This window comes from Dermatophagoides farinae, chromosome 3 (assembly GCF_024713945.1).
Source record: "Dermatophagoides farinae isolate YC_2012a chromosome 3, ASM2471394v1, whole genome shotgun sequence".
Lineage (NCBI taxonomy): Eukaryota > Metazoa > Arthropoda > Arachnida > Sarcoptiformes > Pyroglyphidae > Dermatophagoides > Dermatophagoides farinae.
The window spans coordinates 4,382,051-4,408,169 of record NC_134679.1 but is presented as its reverse complement, the minus strand read 5'-3'; the positions used below and the strand labels follow the sequence as shown (position 1 = coordinate 4,408,169).

At 28.0% G+C, this 26,119-nt stretch overlaps 1 protein-coding gene across 2 annotated transcripts; it reads right to left on the bottom strand.

Annotated features, from left to right (window-relative positions):
• Positions 1-17,474: 17,474 nt before the first annotated feature.
• On the bottom strand, positions 17,475-20,439 carry LOC124494407 (uncharacterized). Of its 2 annotated transcripts, none has more exons than XM_047057567.2 (4): positions 20,253-20,439; positions 18,365-20,192; positions 18,137-18,295; positions 17,475-18,065 (listed from the first exon to the last, which is right to left on the bottom strand). In XM_047057567.2, exons 2-4 carry the CDS (start codon positions 20,187-20,189, stop codon positions 17,713-17,715), a joined length of 2,337 nt encoding a protein of 778 aa, XP_046913523.2. In that variant the 5' UTR covers positions 20,190-20,192; positions 20,253-20,439; the 3' UTR covers positions 17,475-17,712. The 2 variants fall into 2 exon arrangements, with proteins under 2 accessions (XP_046913523.2, XP_075585500.1); XM_075729385.1 differs by having other exon boundaries at positions 20,285-20,384.
• Positions 20,440-26,119: the final 5,680 nt, after the last annotated feature.

Here is a 26,119-nt window from a genome sequence, read left to right as displayed (position 1 = left end):
ATTGGTGTGTTTTTATTTTTCGTTAATTTTTTTTTCGGTTTACTATAGTACCTATGATGAAGTATTATAATTCTGTGTTGATGTTGTTGTTCGCAATTTGTTATTTTGCAACCAATAAAAAAAAATATTGAGTAATTAGAGTGATAGAGAGAGAGAGAGAGAGAAATGTTGTAATTAAAACAAAAAAAATTTTTTTTTTTACGTAAATTAATCATCTATATAGATATAGATTTATAGGAAATAAGATTAAAGCTGAACAAACTAATTCCAATGATGATGATATGATGAGCGATGGCAAAATATGAAATTTATCAAATGTGTGAATTTCAAAAAATTAAATGAATATATAAAATCCGGCCATTATAATCTCAAAAATATAATCCATACAGGAATAAAGGTTTTGCACAAATATCAATCCGGAAATAAAAAACGACAGGAAATAGACATTTTTTAAGATAAGATATAAAATAAAAAAAAGTTTAAATGGCATTTACCAAAATGAGATGAGATAAAGAAATAACAACAACAACAACAAAAAAAATTCAGGTGTGGGTCATTCAGGTTAATTTTTTTTATATTGCATCAATTCATGAAATATGTATTAATTCAACACCAATAAATGATGTATAAAACCAATAACCGATCATAGGCCAGTTTCATCAAATGTTGTTTGTTTCTTTAACCTCTTAAATGTTTGAACAAGACAAATATCATCAACATGGAATTCAACATATGATCAGATTTATGCAATTTTAATAGAAGAATTGATCATCATCAACAACAACAACAACAACTTGCTATAGCAATCAAGCTATGAACAATTATTAAAGAATACAATTCAGGTATTCAGATAGTTATTTTTCGAACATACGTGTGTCGAATATTTTTTGAATGTTCATTTTATACGGATAAATCAAATATCGATAGACAATAATCAATCAAAATACAAGTTGTATTTATTATTGGCGATGATATGACGATGATGATGATGATGACCTTCCTTCTAAAAAAAACATTTATTTATTTATTATTATAGCCATTGATAAGATTAATATATCTATTTGATGATGATCAATCAGGTCAATCATTGGAATGGTTGTTTTGTTGTTGTTGTTGTTTTTCTGAATCAAATGATAAATAAATATGGCGGCCTAATATAGTAGTGGAATAAAATAAATGGCTGCTATTGCATTTCGATATATTTGATATGGTTATGGTTATTATTATGATGATGATGATCATGATCACAAATGGGCAAAAACCAAACCAAACGCTAATTATCGGCTATTTATTTTTCCTTTTTGTGTTTTGTTTTACTAGCTCAATTATGATAATTTTATTTTATATTTTTTTCCATTTTTCTCCAAAAAGATACAGATCAAACAATCGAATTGGTAAATTAAACAAGGAAGAGATTGCTGATTCGATGAACAAATGGTGATGATGTTCGATGACGACGACTATGATAATAATAATAATGATTATGATGACCTATTGTCTTATGATGAACAATTCTGGTTTTCATTGTGATTTTTTTTTTATTTTCATATCGGCCAATTTCAAGCAAGAATCCGAGTACAAACACACACACACACACATACACTGATTAAAGCATTTTTTCTTGTTAGAGCCAATTAAACTATGAAAATTTTTCTTGTCGATATACAGATAGATGCAGTAGAAAAAAAATCCAGATTACTACCCCCAAACACTCAATTTATTCGTGGCTATAATAACTGAAAAAACGCGGTCGTGATTTAATGATTATCATCATCCTCATCATCAACGACGTTAGAAAGATTTGATCTAGTTGAGGAGGTACGGCTAGGTACCGTGTCGATCATTTTTTTTTTTTTTTGTAGATCTAATGATAATTACATTGAAATCATAGGTTGACATTCTATGACGAATCTTGGTAAAAACGGTATTTTCGTCAAAGATCGTGCCATATATATGAAAAAAAGTGTGTGTTTGAAAATTAAACCAAAGTCAACAACAAAAGCGATGATGATGTTGATTTGATTTAAATGTGCTGAAAATTGTGTGGTAATTTTTTTTTTTTTTAAATATGAAAAAGTGAAATCAATGATTTTTGTTCCCTAAACCTTGTGCTGCCATCTAATTTTCAGATTATAATAGTTTTATATATAAACATCGGATAAAACTTGAGATTTTCAATGTTAGATGGCAGAATAGTGTTTTTTGTGTTGAAATTTATTGAAACAAATTCTCATTCGATTTCAAGAAAAAAATTATTCGAATTATTTGAAAGAGATTCTTGTTTGTTTTTTTTTTGAGATACTAAAAAAAATCAAAGATTATGTTCGTAACTAGATTGGTTGATTATATTCTGGTTTTTTTTCATCATTATCATCATCATAAAATTGATTGTTTATTTATGGTGATCAACCCTTATGATAATGAACGTTGAATCTATCGACATGATGTGTGCCATTCTTCTTTAATGATGATCGTTATCACAAAAAAATGATGAATTATGAAAAACAAATACATACTCAAAATGGTGTCATATGGTTGTATTTAGGTTATGATTTTAAGAAAATTAATGATTTCTTAATAGTTACGTCAACCTTTTTGTTGTTGTTGTTGTTGTTGGAAGAACTTATGAAGAATAAAAGCCTAAAAGAATGAATGATCTGATTTGTAATCATATATATCTAAAATTAGAAATTAGATCTAGAGAATGATGATGAACAATTGAATTTATAATCAAGAATGAAAGCATCAAAGTGATAATCATCAGAAACCAACGAAAAAAAGGTGTTAACCAATTGAATTCGTGCTTTTTTTTATAAAATCAACCAATGAACAACCACTGCAAGTGTTGAAATCTGATGATGATTTTTTTTATCTGATAAATCTTTCTAGATATAACAAATAAACAAACAAATGAAAGAAAGAAATATTTGAATGAAAAATTGAAAGCAAAACCAAAAAAAAAAAAAAAGAAAAACAATTGTAAATGTGAATCTAAGCAAAAAAAAAAAAGACACGCGAAACAAACAAACAAATTCAAACATTCACAAGTGGCTACAATGGGTACCTTTTTTTTGTCGATGATGATACTAGGCTTTTGGCAGGTATACAGGTATACCTTTTATTGTTGCCTTCAACTAAACTACTCACTGACAACATCTTGATGATCATGATTTTTCATTATTATAATTTTCAAAATTGATGATGATATGTTGTTTTTATGAATATACAATAACAATCCCTCTCTCTGTGTGTGTGTGTGTGTGTGTGTTTTTGTCTGTTCAAATTCAAATTAATACTAAAGAAAAGTCTCTAGTTAAGATCCAATATTGTTTTTTACATACAGACATACATTTTCTCTGATCAATCTAGCTAATTTGAATGGAAAAGTAAAAGAAAAAATCCATATGGATCCCATCCATTCGTGTGAGTGATTGCCATACTTTGATGATTAGAAGACTTGTTTTTTTTTCGTTCTTTGGTCAAGATTGAGATGTTTTTTTTTTGAATGTTCCAGGTCGTTGTTTTTTTATTTTATTTTAGTTGATGATGATGATGATGATGATATGATGAGGGACAAATACTATCACCACAAACTCTTTATATGCATGTGTAGATTCTATTTTTATATTCCATCATCATCAACAAACAACAGTTGTTGTTGTTGTTGTTGATGTTGATGTTATTTTCAATAAAGTTTTTTTTTCTATGATATTTTGAATCCGTTTCGGTTTATCGTTTATTTTTTCAGTTTTTTTTTTCTCTCGATAATTTTGATTTGTAAATAAAATCCTAAAATAAAAGTATGATCATGATGCCGCAACGTAGTGATGAAATGGTGATGTTTCAATCAGTGTCAGTCAAGTGAATGGATTCGAATTGTTGTGAATATACAAATGTACAATGATGATGATATTGGTAGAATCATCAAATGATTCAACCTGAAAATGATCATTTTTCAATGTTTTTCTCAATAAAAATAATAAAGTCTTGTGTAATCCATCATAATCCGACTTGAGAAGCTTTGATCTTGAATTAGCAATTTTTTTTTGTTTTTGTTATATGATTCAATTTTCGGCATTCAAGGTCCAATTTTTTCATTGATTCAATCTTATGATGATTATTTTTGTTGATAAAATAATGATTTATTGATGATGATTGAATTTCTTTCTTTTTCTTTTTTTTGTTGGTCTTAAATTACCTGGTTCCGGGATCTTGAATTCAAATTATTTTCAATACGAATCATTAAAATCGGCCACTTTAAATTAGATCATCAATGTTAATGAGAATAGGTGACACATATAATAATAGTTGATCAATGAAAAAAAACCAAATGATTCAATTCAGACTGTTAGTCGTGGCCAAAATTTAAAAAAAAATTTAAAAATTTCAGAATGCGTGAAAAAGTTCACCATTCATTAATGGTGAACCGGTGGTGGTGGTGGTGGTAGTGGTGGTAATTAATTCGAAAATTTTCATATAGTAATTGACATGACTAACTGAGCTGAATGATATAGGGATGATTTTATGATATCTGATATGATTCTAAGTCCAATTACATCTGTGAATTTTTTTTTCCTTGTCAATTAATTAGTCTAGTTTTTTTTTCTTCTCCAGGATTTTTATCATTCGAAAAATTAAAGTCATCTGAGATTTAATGAAAAAAAAAATTTTCATTTTCATACTAATGACAACAAAACCTAATCAAATTCAAATGAATTGAATATCGCCATCATAATCATGATCATCATCAACCAAAAATTTGAAATTTAAGATAAAATTAATAATAAAAATAAGTCAACAAAATTTTCCCTTACGAAATCGTAATCAAAAAAAAAAAAAAAAAGAAAAGAAAAAAATTTGATTTAAATTACATTCAAAATTCATTCGATGACACCCATTGACACCAAACATATATATGATATATGAATATATTTCCGCCGAATCGTACCGAATGGGACCAATAAAAATAATGGTAGCCAAAGTAATCAATGAAATGAGGACCATATAACACATTAACTAAAGAACATAACATTCAACATTAATTTATCAATCATTAACCCAGAAGAAGAAGAAGAAGAAAATTTAAAATTACTAAACTTATCTGATCACAAGCTTGAACACAAAATATAACATCAATCAGATGAGAAAAAAAAACACAACAAAAAAATTCAAGCTATTTATAGGTGCCATGTATCCATCCCCACATTGGATAAATTTTTTTTCTGGCCATCAATTTGGCACCAAATTTTAAAAATTGATCAAGAAAACTAAATAGGAATGGGAAAAAAGCTGTAGCTATTACAAATTGAGTAAAATTACAAAGTTTCTGGAACGTCTTATTGAAAAAAAAGTTCTAGCCTCCTTGTATATATTAGATATATAAAGATGAAATGATTGATCAAATGAGTGACAAATATTCTATTCATAATCATGTATATTGGTGCCAATCGGTAGAAAAACGATTTTGGCCGACTATAAAACAATTTACGGTATACTACTACTGACACTACCAGGATATGACACTGATTTGTGTGTCATGGCTTAATCATTCCAGTGGATGTCAAAAAAAAAATATTGGCTTAGTGATGTAAATTATTAAGTGATAAGGAATATATTGAGATTAATAATGCTAAATTGTGGATTCAAGTAAGGATAAAAAAAAATAACATAAACATTTCGCAGTAATGTTTATTCATGATTAGCTATAGTGTCAATAACAAGTTGAGCATTTTGAAAAAAAACCACATAAGGATTATCATCTAACAAAACGAAACAAAGACAAGTTTGGTTTATCATGAGGAAAAAGAGAACAACAACAACAACAAAAAAATGAGATATAACCTGATTATGATCTTATAATAATAATAAAACTATATATATATGAATTCTAATTAGAATAAAATTTTCAGAAAATAAAAATCCGGGATATTCATCTTGTGAAGGAAAATAATCAAAATACATTCATTATTCCATATCGAATGATGACAATCTTGCCTTCTGTTTTTTTTTTGATGACAGTTCATCATTAAATTTTGAAAGGCCAGCCATTCAATTCAATCTTTAATAATTTAGATTTTTTCCTTCTATTTCTTTGGTGACTATTTTTTTTCGGTTCGAAATGTCAATTCACTAGGTTTGTCATTGAAATATTGTAAGGGAAAAAAGAAAGAAAGAAATACCTTTTACTATAAATGAATGATCAATGAATAAAAGTTAATTTAGTGTCCGAAAACGATTTATAGATCTGTTGATGATGACGATTTAGAATTTCGGGTCAACAACTGACCACTTTAGAGATTTCTTCCGAAAAAAAATAATCAAACAGTTTGTATGTATACAGAAAAAAAAATTTATCTAAAAAGAAAAATTGTTTAAAATTCAATTCCAACAAGCTATAAACACATACCAGACATATATTGACATTGGAAATTTATTTTTTTTTATTGGCCATGTGTGTGTGTGTGATTGTAAAATGAATAGATTTTGATTTACAACACTTTGGTGTTGACCAGACATCGAAGAATTAACGAAAATAACGAAAAAATTCTCACAGCACAAAAAAAATCGAAAAAAAAAATGCCATTTCAAAGTGAAAAAAAATCAAATTGTGTGTTTTTGGCCAAAATAACCCAAAACGGTCAAAATAAGTTAAATTAGACATTTCTCAACAAAAAAAATTTTCCGAATTTTTTTATTTTTACATTTTTTTCATTTTGAATTTGAAGTTGATTTAAAAACTAAACACTATTTATATTCGTGATGATATTTGTTCTGGTTAAAAATTTTTTTTTCCTTCAAGACATGTTGATTTCCTTACTCACGAACGAAAATTTGGAACAATTTTCAAATACAATTGGCCATTCATCATCATCATCATCATCATCATCATTGCCATTAGAAATAAATGGATCGATTGATTCATTATGATAAGCTGATATAGAAGCCATATAGATATAGGTAATGAAGTAAAAAAGATAAACAAATAGAAAAAACTAATTTTGCTTTCGTCGTCCTTCCTTCTTTTTTTTTCATCTCATTCATCAGATGATCCATCGATCCATTTTCTATTTGGGCGGCAATCGAATTAAAATTAGACTGATAAAAAAAAATTAGAATATTGTAGAGGTGAAAAAAGCCTTCGAGTCGCTGGCGATTTCCTTTTCATGTTATCTTCTCCATTTGTTGGATTTCAATTTGAAATTATAATGAACTCTTGTTATTTTGTCAAATAGAAATCCAAAAAGGTGTAGAAAATCATCATCATCATCAACAACAAATGACAAACTGATGAAATTTTCAACATCATCACTTGTAAGATTGTATTTGTCATTTCCGGATCGATCTTCAGATGTGATCATCAGTAATAGATCGATCTTTTTTTTAATCAGTTTCAATCACACAATTTTTAATGATTGCATTTTAACGTTTCGAATAAGATTTCTTAAAATCTAATCTGTAGGATAATAATAATATATATGAAACAGTGCAATATTTTTTTTTATTTTTTTTTTTTTTTTTTGCTGATGATTTAAAATGATCCAAAAATATATACGCATCTTGAAAATTATACTATCTTGAATTAATTTTCATGATTTTTATCGATGAAATAAGAAGCCACTAACTAATCGAAACCAGCTTATACACAGAGCTCCTAAGACACAGTAAGATACAGTTAAATCGATTCATAATGACTATGGCTTCCCCCTATAGATCGATATCATTTTTTTTGATTGTTCATTATATTCATTCAAAAAAAAACATACAGTCGGAAGCTTGAAAGATTAAATCGTGTAAAGAGATTTATGGCATTTCGTTTTTCTTTTCTTATTTCAATATTCATCATATTTGGACATTAATAAATTTTTTTCCTTTAAATTTCGGTTCCCGGTTCTTGATGATGATCTGGATGATGTGAGTGTGCATCATTCATCCGGGATCTGTATATTTGTGTCTTTGTTTGTAATACCTTGTATTGTTGGCCATTCATATAAACATTCATTTTTCTTTCTCACACATTTTCAAATCAATGTTTTTTTTTGTTGTTTCGATCCTTATCATTACTGTGTCATCATCAAGGGATTTTGGTCCTTTTTTTCTTCATCAAAATGGCTTTGATGAATACCGAGAGAGAGAGAAAGAGAGATACACAAATAAACAAATAGTTTGGTATAAAAGATGAAACGGTAAAAAAAATCACACGAAGATTCGAACAATTCGTAAATGATGATCAAGATGGTGATGATGATGATGATGATGATGATCAACATTTGATTACCGTTTGTTCATCATAGAAAAGAAATGAGAAAAAAAAGAAAAAGAAAATTGGATTTCTTTCCTTCATCAAATAACCATAGTGGTGGTATAATCACTTATTGAAATAAAAAAAAATGATGTTCATTCATATATTGGCCAACGGAACATGATTGTTGTTGAAAATTGAATTTTTTTTCAATGAAAAAAAAAATCAAAAAAATTTTTTTTACGAATATAAATGATCATCAACAACCAGAAAAAAACAAGCCGGAAGAAGAGGATGTTCAAATTTTTTTTTGCTATATAGATCGTTATGAATTTTTCTTCCATTTTTATTTTTCTGAAAACAATAAAAGATGGATAAGTAAAATGACAAATACTTTATTGATCATATACAATGGTCATCATCATCATCATTTTTTTTCTGAAAAAAAAAATTTTCTTCTGTCAATTTTTAACCATAAATGATAAAATAAAGGTAGTGTATTATTTACTTTAAGAGTGAATGTTTTTTTTTTTGTTTCTTTCGACAAGTTGTTGTTTTTTTTAAGCACTGAACAACTTATTTACCATGTATTTTACCAATTATGTATGTCATTAGCGTTTACGACCTATTCCAAGTTTGGCCAAAGGTTCGATCATAATAATTTGATTTGGTATTTTTGGTGGTTAAAAAAAAAAAACTTTCATTCTGATTTGTTGAATTTGTTTGATTAGACAAACTCAAATACACACAACAGGTCATTGATGATTATACGGATGTTATAATATTTTTACAAACATTTTTTTTCTGTTTTTTGCTTCTCCTTGTTGTTGTTGTTGAAGTTGATTTGTTTGATTTTCTAGGATTTCCTTTTGCATGTTTATTATTCAATTTTCAAACTAGAAAAAAAATCAATTTTGAAAAGTGAAATGTTTATGTATAATAACCGCATAATAATAAGCAAGCTAAATATTGATGGGCATAATTTCATTTCATCATCATCGTCATCATCTCAATGTTTCAGAATTATCAAATAAGATTTGTCATCTCTGTCTAAGTAATCTTCATTTTCATGAATCTGGGACAATGTATTATATTATTATTATATATAAATCATAACTTAACATCAATGAACAATGATGATTTCTCAACTTGAGATTATCGTGATACTTTTTTTTCTAAGCAAAAAAAAAAAATACATTCAATTTCACACACAAACACACTTTCACTTAACCTGTTGCTAAATGATTGAAGAATTTATCACAGAAAAAAAAATAAATAAATTTCACTCTTGTGACATTTGTTTGTTTTGTTTTGTTTTTATCTTTTTGACCAAATGAAAATGAAAATTATCATTTGAAATGATTAATTAATTAATTAATTAGAATTAATATCGTGTGATGTGTGATTATTTATGAATGTATACGTTGAACAACAAGAAATAATACCGAAAAAGGCAAGGTTTTTTTCCCATAATTTTCCTTTCACTTTTTTTTCCATTCGTTTCATTGTATATTCATATGAAGGACTCATCATCATCATCATCTATTACAAGAATAATAGCCGTCATTATAGCAATAATTGTGTAATGTTTTTTTTTCTAGAAAAAAATAGGCATTTATGGGAATTTTTTCTTTTTCGCTTTTCCAAAATATCCATTAACATCTTGATGATCGACAAATTCGTCATACAATAATTGCATACCATATGGCTATATATTTTTTTATTATACAACAACAAACAGCAACAAATTTTTAGACTTTGATCCATAAACTGTGTTATTATTATGGAATCATGAAGAAAGAAAATGATACTTCATAAATTTTTTTCTTTTTTTTTTTACCAATAACAGTAGTAAGGTATGTGTGTGTGTGTGTGTGTAATATGTGTTAAGTGACATGTCATGCATAAAATTTCAATTACTCAATAATAAAATAAAACTTGACATGATCAAATTTCAACGACTATTTTGAATACGTGTGATATGGTGGAGGAGTATATATGCAAGTTTATTGTAAAAAAAAAATTGTAAAAACACGAAGATTTGCATTTTTTTTCATAATTGGTAATGATGATTATCCGGGTAGACAAATTCACTAATTTACACCATATATCATATCGAATTTTCATTTTTTCTTCCTTGTCAAGCTTTGTATGTTTGTTGTTTGTGTGTTTTATGATGATGATGATGTTATTATCGATTTCGTGTGTTTTTACATAAATCCTTGTTCCATGGTTCAAAGGTAAACACACATATATATATATTAGATGAATTATATATGTACAGAAAAAAAAACTAACTAGACTAACATTTACATAATTTTTTTTTCTATCAAAGTCAAAAGGTTAAACATTCAAATGTTTTCTACCTGGTGATGTATGATGGATCGATTTTTTTTCCTAAATAGTGAAGAATGAAGAAAGAAAAAAAAAAGATTCATTCATTGATTTAATTGAGTTGGTCATTGATTGTAATGTTGTTGTTGTTGTTGTTTTTTTTCCCAATTTCCAATATCATCATCATCATCATCATCATCAATAATAATAATAATTGACACATTGATTGTTGTTGTTGAATCAATAGATTTGACAATCGACCCATATATAATGTAATCGATTCCGAATTTTTTATTTTTTTTTACATATCCATTTAGATTTGGACATCATAATCATAATCGATTCGATTCATCGATTGTCTTTGATTCGTAGTCATTTTGTTGTTGTTGTTATCCTCGTTCAATCAAAAAAAAAATAGGAAAAAAATCATTTTAATGAAACAAGAACAATAACCTGAAAACAGCATTGAACCATCATCATATGATCATCCATTGCGAATAAAATAATTGCTTATTGAATTTTAATAACATTAAATAGTATTGAAAACACTGTGAAACACGTGTTTGTGTGTGTGTGTGTGTGTGTGCGTATGAAATGTCCCTAAGCGACATTGTCATTATCATTTCACATCTCATATTTTAATCAATCTTGTTTGATTTTTATTTTTTCTTTTTTTTCGTTCGTCATCTATTTCATGGTGAACTACTTTGCTCGTTTTTTTTTTTTTTGGTCTCAAGCAATTTTTTGGAATTACATTTCACAATACAAATTCATTCAAATGGTAAGGAACATTTTATTGGGTGTTATTGAAAAATGAAGAAAATAAAAAATGTTTGAAACATCTATAGATGGAAATTCATTCATATCAACAACAACAACAATAAAAAAACTATATATGAAATTTTGGCAGAAAAAAAATTAGTTCCAAATTTCGAACTTAAAATCAAATAACCATATATAATGAACCATATAATCATCACGAGTAAATTAATAATTTCAATTTGTCCATTCAACATTACACAGTAAAAGTGAAACAAAAATCATTTATCTTGTAACGATCCCTGTTTTGTTTTTTTTCTTGGAATGGATTCAGATGATCTCAATGATTTGAGTGGATTATAATAATAAATGATTGATTAATTCATGGAAAACAACAACAAAAAAAATCATGTACCATAAAACATGATTTCAATAACGGAGACAACAACAACAACAAAAAAAACACACATTTTTTCTCTCATTCTGCACGAATAAATTGAAATACAGGTAGTCCTTTCATTAGGCATCTGGCTTTGCTTATAACACGTTCGAATATATATATCCTTTATGTTTTATTATTATTATTTATTGATAGTAAGATCATCATCATAAAGATCACGACTCGACTTAGTAGATTTCAATCTTTCATTGATTTTCATTTTGTTGTTGTTGATGATGATTATAAACTTTAAAACAATGAACAGTTACCATACGGATATCTATTTTATCTATATCTAATTGGTTTGGTAACGAAATAAAATAAGAGGAAAAAAAACGTTCAACAACAAACACACACATAATACACACACGATCATACAAACATTCAAAGTGATGAAAATTCAATATACTGATGGAGCTACTGTACGTGCGTAATATATTTTTTCACATTTTCCTTGTTCCAGAAAAAAAAACAGATATTTTTTTTTCTCTCTCTCATCTTGTTAACTAACATGTTGATGATTATTCTACATTTGAACACCATTATTCATTCAATTCAATTCATTCATTTCGATATTGTTGATGATGATGATGATGATGATGAAATAACAATGACCAATATTTTATAAATTTGTTTTGACTATAGTCATTGAACTTTTAGAGATTTGTTTTTTGTTTTGTTTTTTCTGTTCTTGTTTTGTTTTTTTTTATTCATTCAGTCAATCATGATTTCGATATCAATGAAATAGTGCAGAAAAAACAATTAAAATGTGTTTGTGTGTGTTTTTTTTTTGGTTGCATTATCATTATTATTTGATTGAATTAATTGGAATTTGTTTTTTTTTCATCTAAATTAAAATTGGATTTATTTTTGAAAATATTAAAATCAAATTATTTATCCATTTTTTTCTCTACTGATTGTAATTTGAATATGAATACTTGTTGTTTGCATTATTTCAGCTGCTTGTCATTTTCTATGATTTGATTTTTTTTTGTATGATCCAATTTTGGATTCAATAATCATGATCATTATATTATTATAGCAATATTGACATGTGTATGTGGTATATTATATAATGACATTTTGGGCAAGGTTAAATAGACGGCACCTTGTTTTTTTTTTGGGTTTTGAAATTATTTGTTCTTTATTCATATGTGTGTGTGTGCCTGTGTTGTGTATGAAATTCCACAATTGAGGTGTGGGCGCCATTTTCAAGATTTACAAACAAAATAAATCCATAGCTTTGTGCACCTCACCTTGATGATGATGATGATGATGATGATGGTGGTGGTGGTGGGAGGAGAAGATTATGTAGTTGATGATGAGGAAATCTCTTGTTTAGAAACTGATTTTTTAATATAATTTTTTTTTGTTCATTTTCATTTTTTGGCTGCTCTAAATTTTCAATGAAAATGAATGATCATGATCCATCAAAGATGTTGGTCATCATAATCTAAGGTGTGTGTGATTGTGTGCACTATGGGAGATATAATCATTCAATCATAAAATGAAAACGATTTCCGGATCTCGTCTAGGTAATTTTTTTTTTCTTTCACTAGAAATTCCGTTTCTCTTCGATCGAATCTTATCCGTTCATTTATAAAACAAAAAAAAATAAATGATGAATTGTAGAGAAAAAAAATTATATTCATCATTTTCATGTCTGAATTCAAAGCCAATTGTGAAAAATCAAAAAAAAAAAAATTCATTTCCTCAGCTTTCATATTTTCAATTCATAGTGACAATTCAATGTGATTATATTGTGATAATGAAATAAACAAATTGAATTCAAACAACATGGACAAACCTATGGAGAATAATTTTTTTTTTCTATCTTTCTTTCTTTATCATAATTGTTGTTACTAATTTGCATTTTGATCATTTTTTGCTCGAAATAATGCTGAAATGAATACACACACGCACAAAATAATCATCAACATCATTAAGACAAAAAAAAAGTATATGGTGGATTTCAATTATTTTTTTGTTTGTTTCTTTTTCCAAACATTTTTTTTTTGCATTTGCTGTTCCATGCGTTCCAATGTCAAATCAATTATCATGGAAAAAAAATCATCATGTTCATCAACAAATGATGAATATATATATGTTGACTTGATGATGGCTGATTATTATTAAATGCAAACAGAAACAAAAAAAAAGAAAGATTTTGAAATGGATTTTGCAAGCAGAAATTATTAAATTTGATTATATTTGATTTGAATTGAAATTTAAACCAAAAAAAAAAAAAAAATCAATTAGCATTATATTTACTATAAATCGAATGATGATCATATTCAATGTATGTATTTCAAATGTTTAATTTTCAATTATCTGTCAATCTCAGATGATGATGAAGATGACATTTGGGATGAGATTATCAGGATTCATATATTGTTATCGTTGTTGATGTTTGTAATTTTCATTTGTGAAAACAAACCATATGATTTCAACTTGAAATATTGACCTTTTTTTTGATGCCAAAATTAACAAATAAAAAATTTGACTTTCAAATGTTTTTTTTTTAAATTTCTGTTTCACTCATTCAACTCATCTCATCTCATTTCATCTTCATCATGAATGTGGATGTGTGTGTGTGTGTTTGTAGATAGAATTCGTTATGAATAGCCAAATTTTGTCGATTGTTTGATGTGTAGATGATGATCATATTTTTCTTTTGTTTTTTCACTCATTCATTCACTCTATATATCCATCAAGTGAATTACTTTACTTTATTTTTAAGCTCATTGTCATTCTCCCATATTTTGTTTTGTTTCTCTCAAATTTGGAACCCAAACATTATAATGTTGATCTGAATTTTAACATTTTTTTTTTTTTTTTGAACTTAATATTCATGAGATATGTGTGTGTGCGAGTATACATATAAATATAATGATGATATTTGTGTACGCCTGATGATGATCATCAACACCTTTTTTAAAAATAATAAATTCCTTCAATAATAATCAAACCCATCGTTCCCACATCTCATTCTAATATGATGTGTGTGAAACAAACAAAACTACAACTAATGATAATTTCGATGATGATGATCATCTTCATCATAGTACACGATAATTATATTGAATCATTATCATAAATAAATAAATTGCAAAAATCGAATGATCAAGTAAAAAAAAATATGATGCTAATCATTATATGGTTGTTTGACCAATATATTGAATTGAATTTCATTGTACTGACAGAAATCTTAATAATAATAATGATATTCATCATCATGAGAGTTTGATATTTGTGGCTTTTGAATAATAAATGAGAAAAAAAAATCATTACATAATTTTTTTGTGTGCTAAAAAACTTTATTTGTGATTGAAAAAATGTTTCAAATTATTATTCAAATTAATTTAGTATTGTTACGTGTGTGTGTGTGCATTGTGTGTCTTTATTTTGTCATTCTGTTTGCTGGAAGCTATACAAATCATTGAAAATCTATAATGATAACTCACACAGATCAGTGTGTGGTGTAATTTTGTTTGTTTGTTTGTTTTTACTTTTTTTTCCTACTCTCAATTCAATCCAATTCCATTGATCAACATTTATCTTTTTCCACATTTTATGACCACTATCTTTATCTTGTTTTGTTTTTTTTATCTAGTTAATTTACTGTGGATATCGAACCAAAAAAAAAAGATGTTTGTGTGTGTGTATCTAAAATTAGCTTCCATATTTTATCTACAAATTTCGATCCATGTGCGTGTGTGTGTGTGTGTGTGTGTATTTGAAGCTTCTCACTATTAAAATAAAAAATGAACGACCAGTGGTTCCCAACTTGTTTAATATGAAAAAAAAGTAAAACCTGTAATTCATACTATTTTGATATTATCATTGTCCATTATTTTCTATTCGTTAGTCATGGTGAAAATAAAAAAAATCAGATAAATATTAACAGCAAAAAAAAATTTCAATAGATACCAGGATTGAATTGATGATTCGATTTTTTTTTCAGTTTCGAACCTGAAATAATGGTAGCAAAAACAAGAGAAAAAAAATGAAAAGTTTATTTGTGTGTGTGTGTGTGTGTGTGGGAACCAATCACGATTCTCGATGAAAATACAACAAAAAAAAAGTTAAACTAAACTCTCACTAGGATCATATATAATATATATTATCAGTTGAATGATTTTTCTAAAAACAATCGTGGAAAAGCGATTGACAGTGAGAGAGAAAGAGAGAGCAAGAGAGAGAGAGAGAGAGAGCGTACAGCACGAAAATTAGGCGCCAATTAACAAGATTAATAACCATAGATAGATTATTGTTGTCTCTATACAATGGTAATGATGATCTAATTCTTTGATTTTTTTTTTTTTTTGCTAATATACGCCCGAATTACTTTAAAAAATGTTCACTATAGAAAAACAAAACTGTGTTCCATTTCTGTGGATACATCATAATAGCATCTGTTTTACTTTGTTTTTCAGTTGTTATTATTAGAATTAGTGAAAGTAGCTTGTATGTTGATGATCATCAATGATACAACAATGATGATTTTCAATTTTAACATTTTATTCTCCATGTCGGTTAATAAATTTTGTGATAAAACTTTTTTTGTTTCAAAAAAAAAAATTAATCACTGTGTTTATGATGTGATTTTTTTTCCAATTTGAACAACAATAAAAAAAAAGAAAACCTTTTTTTTCATTATTTGAATATGCTGTGACAAAAAAAAATAGAAATTCAAATCGAATTTATTAAATTCATTGAAAAGTTAAATTTCGAAATTTTTTTTTTCATGAATTTCGTCGAGAAAAACAAAAGACGAAAAACAACAATATTTTTTTTTTTTTAGCAATCTTGATGATTGTCAAGTAGGTGTGTGTGTGAATGAAAGAGATTTGTAACAAATGATTGTCAAAATTGACCATTACATTACAATCGATTGAGAATATATATATATATATAGTATATATCGGTTTAAATTCAAATCGAATTTTTTTTTTTGCTTTTGCTTTTGCTTCAATAATGTTCCATTTGTAACAATAGTTATAGTCAACAAGATTCAATTTCTAAATAATAATTATGTGGCCATTTATTTATTTTTTTTTTTTTGAATTGTGATTGCCTTGAAAGTTTTGTCTGTTGTTGTTTCTGCTGCTGCTGCTGCAGAAAAGAAACAAGTGTCAAAAACATTTTTTTTTGCCGCTTTTTTTCTCATTACATTTTTTTGTCGAAGCTTAAAATATCGATACATATTTTTTACGATATAATTTTCATTTCATTTTTTTTCTCATTCATTTCCCCCCCCCCACTCACGTTTCCATAATAATGGCCATGTTATTCACACGTGTTAAAAAAAACTATTTTATGTGGTGGATTAATATCGATACGTGAACAACAACAACAACAACAAAAAAATTGATTCAAAATCAATTTGTCAATATGCTTACGCGATTTGTGAAAATAATCCTCATGGATTTAGAATTGAATTTTAGTATATAGAATTCAATTGAAAATACCATGTTTTGTGAAAAATCAACAAAACAACAAAATCAAAGTTTAAGTAAATTTTAAAACATTGAAAATTATTACGAAAAATCAACAAACGATTGAAATCAAATATAGGTAGTTGGTGATGTTGTTTTTTTTGTGTGATGAATGAAACCGGACCAAATGTGAAAAAGAATAGATTGAACATCCGTTCAATTTATCATCATCATCATCATCATAAGAAGGCTTTACACTTCAATGTTTGTTTGTTTGTTTTTTTTTTGCAGAAAAAATTTACCACTTGGAAAATAAAAAAATTTAGTAATTTAAGAAATTTTGCTTTTTCTAGAAAGTTTTTTTTTCAGGTTCGTTCACACACACACACACACACACACACACATTCGGCATATTTTTTTTATCGTCAGAATTTTTCTTTTCACTCACTTTCATATACATTTCATTAGGAGGGTGTGTAAGGTGGTTGTTAATTCAAACATTGTTATACATTAGACTTGGAAGTGGGTTCACTACTCTTACAACTATCAATCGTCTTCAATATGGATGGTTCTTCCATAGATTCGGCTTTCATTTTCATCATTGGATCTTGTTTTACGGCTAAAGTGGTAGTAGTTGTTAACTGTTGCTGTTGTTCTTGTTGTTGTTGTTTGTCCATTTTGTGCGGTTTTCGTGTTGGTTCTGATGATATTGATTTATTATTATGATCATCATCAAATACATCTGCATTTCGTCTATCACCGAATCGGAATACTTCAGTTTTTGAACGTCGAATTGAATTCATTCGTGATTGACTTGACATTAGACCCGGTGTGATGTCGATAACTTGATCCAATTCTATGTATGAACAAACATGTAAAATTAAAACATGAAAAAACAAAACATAGAATTGACTCTTCGAAACTTACCATCACCACGATGGATTGTATATAATTTTCGACCTTTAAGATATGGATTATAAGGAATCATGATGGCCTCATCTCGCCTATCACGATGATAATCATTAAGACGACGATAAAAAATGGATGTTCGTTCAAAACGGGCATATGTTGATTTTCTCGTTGACTCTGTTTTTAGATATGTGAAGCAATTTACAATGAATATTAAGGATTTATATACGTGATGATGTGTCTTACCGCTTCGATATGAAGTACGGGTCTTTATACTTGTCGATTTTGGTGTAATTTGTGTGGATTTACTCAATTGCTGCGGTGGGGAAACTGGAATTTGTGAAACTTTACTTTTGGCTACCTGCACAGATGATACAATAAAAAGAGGAAATTCGGTTCTTGTTTGAAACAATGGCTGTTGTTGATCATCTGTGGCTATTTTGGATGTGGATATCACCAATCTTTCTGGTTGATCATCTTTAGCCGTAACAGACATGGATTTAGATTCCGGTTCGATGGCTTTAACTATTGTTACTGATTTTTGCTTCAATTCAAATCTTTCTGGTGTTTTTGTCATCACCGGTTTGGGTGATGGTTTCAACGAAATGGATTTTGGTTTAGACGGAAGAGATGCTGGTTTCGACGAAAGTGATTTGGGTTTAGAAGGAAGAGATGCTGGTTTCGACGGACTTGGTAATGGCTTCAACGAAAGTGATACTGGTTTCGACGGAAGAGATGCTGGTTTCGGCGGAAGAGATGCTGGTTTTGACGGAATCGGTAATGGTTTCGACGGAAGAGATGCTGGTTTTGACGGAAGAGATGCTGGTTTCGGCGGAAGAGATGCTGGTTTTGACGGACTTGGTAATGGTTTCGACGAAAGTGATGCTTGTTTCGGCGGAAGAGATGTTGGTTTCGACGAAAGAGATGCTGGTTTCGGCGGAAGAGATGCTGGTTTTGACGGACTTGGTAATGGTTTCGACGAAAGTGATGCTGATTTCGGCAGAAGAGATGCTTGTTTCGACGAAAGAGATGCTGGTTTCGGCGGAAGAGATGCTGGTTTTGGCGGACTTGGTAATGGTTTTGACGATTTTGGTTTGATATCAGCTTTGATAGACTCTACTACTGTTGTTTTGATTGTAATATGTTCAACAAGTGGAGATTTTGTCTCTGGTGTTGCTACTTTAGTTTCGATCATTGTTTCAAAAAATTTAGGTTCTTCATAAGTTTTCGCTGCTCTAGCTGCTGCTTCAGCTTCAGCTTTCAACAATGCCATCTGAGATTTTTGTTCTTCCACAGAATTCATGGGTGTGGGAGATTTCCTTATGACAAATAGCTCAAGTTTTTTACTGGATGGTTTTGATTTGAAGGGTTCAATTTTTGATACTTTTAGAATCGTTTCGGTTATACCAGCTGCTTTAGAAGTTTCTCTTACAATTGTTTTCGATTTTTGCTTTTTGGTATCTTTTTTGGTTTTTGTCGATTTTTTACTCTTTTCAAATAATTTCGGCTGAATTTTCGATTTACCTTCCTTAACTGATTGAGTTTCAAGTTTTGATTTGGATCGTTTTTCTTTAATTTTTTCGGCAACAGTTTTTGCCATTCTTGGTCGTAAAGCAGTACTGGTTTTTGATTGTTTTGTTGAGACATTTGAGTGTGATACTTCCACCTTCCGTTTGGAAATTGATTCAACCTTTGTGGAGGATTGATTTTTGGAAGTCTTTTTTGAAGATGTAGACAACTGTTTTTTACCACTTGTCTTTGACGATTTAGCATCGATTGGTATTATTATCAATTTCGACAAACTTTTGTTCTGTGGTGATTTAGCTAAATTTGTACTACTCGTTTTTATAATTGATGTTTTTCGTGCTGTCGTTTTCATTTTACTTTGGCTTCGTTCATTTTTGCTTTTCTTTCGAGATTTTTTCGATAGTGTTGATGATTCTTTAACCGTTTTCCCTTTGATCGACTGTTTGGATAGTGATCGATTTTTTTTCATGGTTATACTTGGACTTTTTTTCACTAATTGAACTTTTGATGGTGATTTTGTCCGTTTATTTTGCTTATCGGCCATATTCTATAGGACAAACAATAATAATAATACCCAAATAAAAAGTAATAAAAAAAAATGACTAACGTGTTCTATGGAATCGATCGAATATTTTATACCCAGATTCGACAATGAAAACTTGGTGAAAAAAAAAATTCGATCCAAAATTTCGCCAAAAATAAAAACAATTGATTAATTAGCCAATTAATTCTTTTTTTGATTTTGATTAAATATTACCAACTAAAAATATACATTAATAAACCGGTAACGAAACGATGAACAACAACAACACCACCAACAACAACAACAAAAACAAAAACAACAATCCATTTCGACAATAATGTATTATGGTTGTGTTATTAGAAATCGAACCAAAAAAAAAAGAAAAGAAAAATTTTGATCACGTTCGATCATCATGATGATGGCATGATGAATTTTAGGATAAAATGAATTGATTAGCCACAATTATTTTTGATTGCTTGGTGAATTTTCGTTTTCTTTCTTGTTTTTTTCCAATGAAGATTGTCTTTTAATAATTGTGGTTGAACAGAAATTATTGATTAGAAATTAATCAATTATAACAAATGCTATTTATGGACATTGATTATCAATGATAATGATGATGATGATCAGTCATGAATTCTATGAAAGGTTCGAAATTTGTTCGTTGTTCCAAATCGATTAAAGTTGGATAACAGATGAATGTGGTTTTTTTTTATTTTTTCGCTGGTATGTCTATCTAACACAGAACGATTATAATTTAATAATCTCTCTCTCTCCCTTTAGTCGTCTTACCTGTAATCAACCTGAATTTGTCCGTAAAAACAAAACAACAACAAAAAAAATCAATCCTTGTATCAGGTCAAACTTTTCGCATAATTTACCATTTCGTTTCTTGTTTTTTTTTCGTTCGTTCTATTTAAAAAGATTTTGATTCTGATTTTCTTTCGAAAAGCAATATTCAATATCTTTACATCTTTAATCTATCGTCATTAAAATTTGCATCGCATAAATTTTTTTCATATTATTTCAATAATGATAACATCTATCACTCTGTACAATATTAATGATGACGATCACTCTTCCTCTCCCCCTTCATTACTTTTATCTAAACGAATTTGTTAAATCTGTAATTTATTCAATCCTTTCACGTTCCAAAATTTCTCACTCACTCTCTCTCTCTCTCTCTCTCTCTCTCTGTTTCACTATGCTATTTTATTCATGGGATTTATTTGTTTGATTGATTGATTGATGATAGATCGATAGATCAATCATTTTGTTCTCAAATTAGATCGATATTAGATGTATTTAACAACAAATTTTGCTATACTGACAATGATAGCGTAAAAATACTTTCACTCTCACTTATGTAAGTTTCCATATATATTATTTAAAGTAGATCTCATTCCTATTGTTAGACAATATATTTCAATAAGGCAGTTTAATATTTTGATTTTGATCCATTCCCTATCAATCAATCAATCAATCGATCAATCGATCAATCGATCGATAAACATAGTGTTTTGTTAGGGTTACCAGATCCAGTGAGGACAGGAGGACATGTCCTCCTTTCGGAAATTTTCTCACATAACAAAAAAAAAATTTTTCAACAAAAAGTTCTATGTTTTCTCATTGTTGTCATTAACACTTTTTGGTATAATTTTCGTATTATATGAAAACAGTGCATGCAACAATTTAGGGAAATATTCAACAGGTTGACAGTGTAATAAGAAACAATAACTGTATAGGAAATATCGATCGTTTAATCGTGATTGGAAAGTTGATGATTTTTCCTTTTTTACGATCACTGATGATGAGAATAACAGACAAAAAACGCTTACCCTATTTAAAACAAGATGTAATCATACATCAAAAAAAAAAACATTTGTTCACTTGTTGGTAATAGCCAATGATGAACTGTGGGGATGGCTACGAGGCTTCCTTTTGCTTTATTTCTATTAGTCCAAATGTTTTTTTTTCATCTATCTGATGATGATGATGATGATGATGATAAGAAGCTCACCAGTACTCCTTTTTTTTCATTTAACAAATCGGTAATTCAGCCGTTTCTTATATTTCCACAAGTGTTGATTATTCTTCATTGATCAATTTTATTTGGTTTTTTTTTTACTTTCATTTCCAATTGTTTTGAATGGTAGTTTAATTTGATCCAAAAAATTGATCGTCTTATGATGAAAAAAAAATGATCAGAATGACTTGCGGAGATTTTTCAATCATATAATTTTCAATTTTTTATGGTTTTTGTGTTTTTTTTTCTTGAAAAAAAAGGCTGTATTTAGATTTTTGTTTGCGTGTGCGTGTAACGAGTTAATTATTATACTACTTCATAATATGGTAAACCGATGTGTACATTTTAAATATCTTTTTTTTTAGTTTTGTAATTTTGTTGACAACACGTTTTTTTTGTATTTTGTTGTTGATTTCTATCATTATCATCATCATCATCAACAACAACAACATTATCATCATCAACAACAACATTATCATCATCAACAACAACATTATCATCATCATTAAATTATAGCGATGATTATTTCTAATTAGCCATTGTTGATCAAAAAATAAAAAACAGAATATCTATTTAAAGCTGATGAAGCTGTTTCCGGCTATTGTTTCGATAGAAAAGTGAATGAATCCCTTTCATTTCATTTCATTTTTACATTTATTCTCTTTTTGTTGCATTTATGTTTTAATCTATTCTAAATAACTTAATTTTGCTATTCCGGTTTTATTATTATATTTTTGTTTTGTTTATTTCATTTTCACTTAGGCGTATAACGATGCCGATGATGATGATGATCAACTTGATGTTTTTTTTTTTTTTTTTTTTTTGGTTTATTATTGTTGTTGTTGTCGGTTTTTTCTTCTTTTACAGTCCTTTTTTTTATCTATAAACTTTTGTTTCTTTTTTTCCATCAAGATTAAAATTTTTGTTGTTTTTTAGGCGTTTTCTCAAATACAAAAAATGTATTTTTCACTTTTCTGAAATGGTTCCGGATTCTCGGCAACAATATGAAAAGATGAAATTGATAAGTTACTGATCCATTTTTTTTTTTTGATTTAAATCAATTGAAGAAAAAAAATTTGTTTATGATCAAGTTCGAAAGAAACCACTTATTTTTGGACATCAAAATTGTCGAATAAAATTTAAAAGTTGGTAATTAATAACAAGTGAAATAATTTTATTTACGATTTCTGTCTGTATCCATCTTATCTAATCTTTCTGTGTTTTTTTTCTTTTGAATTCACCTTATTTGAGCATATCTTAATGCTCAATCATGTTCTATTTTCGTGTTTGTATGTAATGTTTAAAGAAATGAAGAAATGATTTACAAAATGAGAGTTTTCTTTGATTCAATTGATTGATCGATTAAAAAATTTGTTTCCAAATAACAACTACAACAACAACAACAACAACAACAACAGTAACAATTAATCTGTTTGCTATTGTTTTGACAATTGTTGAGACTTCAAGGGTGGTTGATAAACAGGATGAGAAAAAAAAGAAGCGTGAAATTATTCCAAAAAACGATTTCCGGTATAGCAATAATACAGGAAAAATTTTTTTGATAATGTAGTGCATACATGTTGTCGTTGTTGTTGTTGTTGTTGTTGTTGTTGTCGGATGATCAATCATGTTCATTCAATTCAAATCCGATCAAATCATCATCTTTTGTTGTTGTTGTTGTTATTGTTAGATTTATCATTCATTTTAGATAACAAAAAGTTTTTTTTCATGTATTTTATATTTTGAATTGATTTGTTTGTTTGATGTAATTTATATTCATACATTGAATTTAAATCCGTTTTTTTTCAAAGAGAGAGAATACGTGTTGCATGTTCGACATGTTGAATTCGAAGAAAAAAAAATTTCTATTTTCTTTTCTTTTTCATTTAAATAATAAATCCCTCTGTTGAAAAATACGCGATTATTTTGATTGGATTTTAACTATAAACGGATTTATAATCAGAATCTTTGGCTTGAATAATTTTTGATGATTGGACATTATCGATTATCATAAACATTATTATCAGTAATAAATTAACAATTTAATGTCGATGCAAATATCAAATGTTCATCATCATCATCATTGTACTCTGATGAGGGAAAATGTTTCAGGAAAAAAAACGGCAAAATTTTAATGCTTTTCTGGAACAAGACAGATGGAAAAAAAATCCATTGGTTAGATTTCTCTTTTTTTTCATGATTTCGACATTTTCATTAAATTTATTATTTTTTTTCTGTTTTCATATTGCCTCTTAATTTATCTGATGATGAAATATTTCAATCATCCATGGCCATCATCATTTCCAATGTTTGAAAAGAAATTTTTTTTTTTTTTTTGTTTCTGTGAAATGAAATTCAATCCGGGTTTCCAATCTTATTCGAAAAGGTTACAGTTATAAATCCTTTTTGCAAGAAAAAAAAATCCACAGATCAATATTTAAGATTTTTAAAAACAAAACTATTACTACCAATTGAAATTATAAAAATGAAAAATAATAGAGATGATGCTATTTTTTCACTTACTATGTGAATAAAATATCTGGGATAATTGTTTCTGTTTCTCGTATCAATCATCATCATCATCATCTGTTTTTATTATTATCGAAAATGATCAATTTCTGAAAGTAAAAAATGTTTACAACAAACATGGCTAAAATACAAATTCGTGAATCAATTGTTTTTCAATGAAAAACTACGTCCTCTCTGAAAAAAATGAATGGCCAAAGTGAATATACCGACAATTAACACTTTTTTGTTGTTGTTGTTGTTGTTGCTGAACGATCAAAAACGATCTCTATCTTCTGGCTACTTAGAAACAAAAATAAATAAATATTCGAATTTGTAATCAATTTCAACAACAACAACAACAAAAATAACAACAGTCAATTGACTTTGATCACTTGTTGTTGTTGATGATGTAAAATTAATTGAGTGGTCATGACATATGGCTTATTATGATGATGATGATGATGATGATCAAAATCTTAGAATAACATGTGTGTTTGAAAAAAAAATACGAATCGTTAGAGTTTAATAGGGACCAGATTTAGAAACTTTACTGACTTATTATCGATCGTTAGATTGATCGAATGATCGTGAACATCGATTGATCATAATCATAATCATCATCATCATCATCATATTAATAATCAATGTACGACATGTTTTCCACCTTTCTATACCTAAAGATTATTTCAGAATTTTTTTTCTGGTGTTGTGTATGTGTGTGTGAATGTTGTTTTTTTCCAACAACATGGATACATACCTGAACATTATTGACAAGACATGTTATTTTTTTTTTGATAGACAAAATAACCCAAACTAAACAGCAATATTGTATAGATCAACGATGGATAGAAAATGATTTTTGTTTTGTTTTTATTTTTTCTCATCGTTGATATATGTTTCGATCATCATTATATTATTATACATCACATTTATAAGGACAATGATTGTATAATGAAAAAAGGCCATGTTGTCCTTTTAATTATGATGTACGGTTGTAGTTGTATATATTTTTTTCGGGTATATATATAATTATTAAATTGAATTGAATATATAAAATCCTACTTTCATAATTCTGTCTGTTTCATCATTGCTGTTTTTGAAGATGAAAATGAATAAATGTTACCACCTGTTTGTCGTGTGTATGTGTGTCTTACCTGAAATTGATGGTATGTAGCCCATCTTCATCAAACACATCATGATTTGATTAGCCGAATCAAAAATTATTATTAGAACAACAATTTTTTTTTCGAAAAAGAAGAAAAAAAAATATTGATGACGCTGAAAATAAACATAGTTATATCATAAAATATCAGATTTTTAAACGATCTTGAAATTTGATTCATTCAGAAAAAAAATCCCTGTGTATGTTATTGGATTGAGAAAAAAACGGGTCATCATTATTGTAATGAAAAAAAAA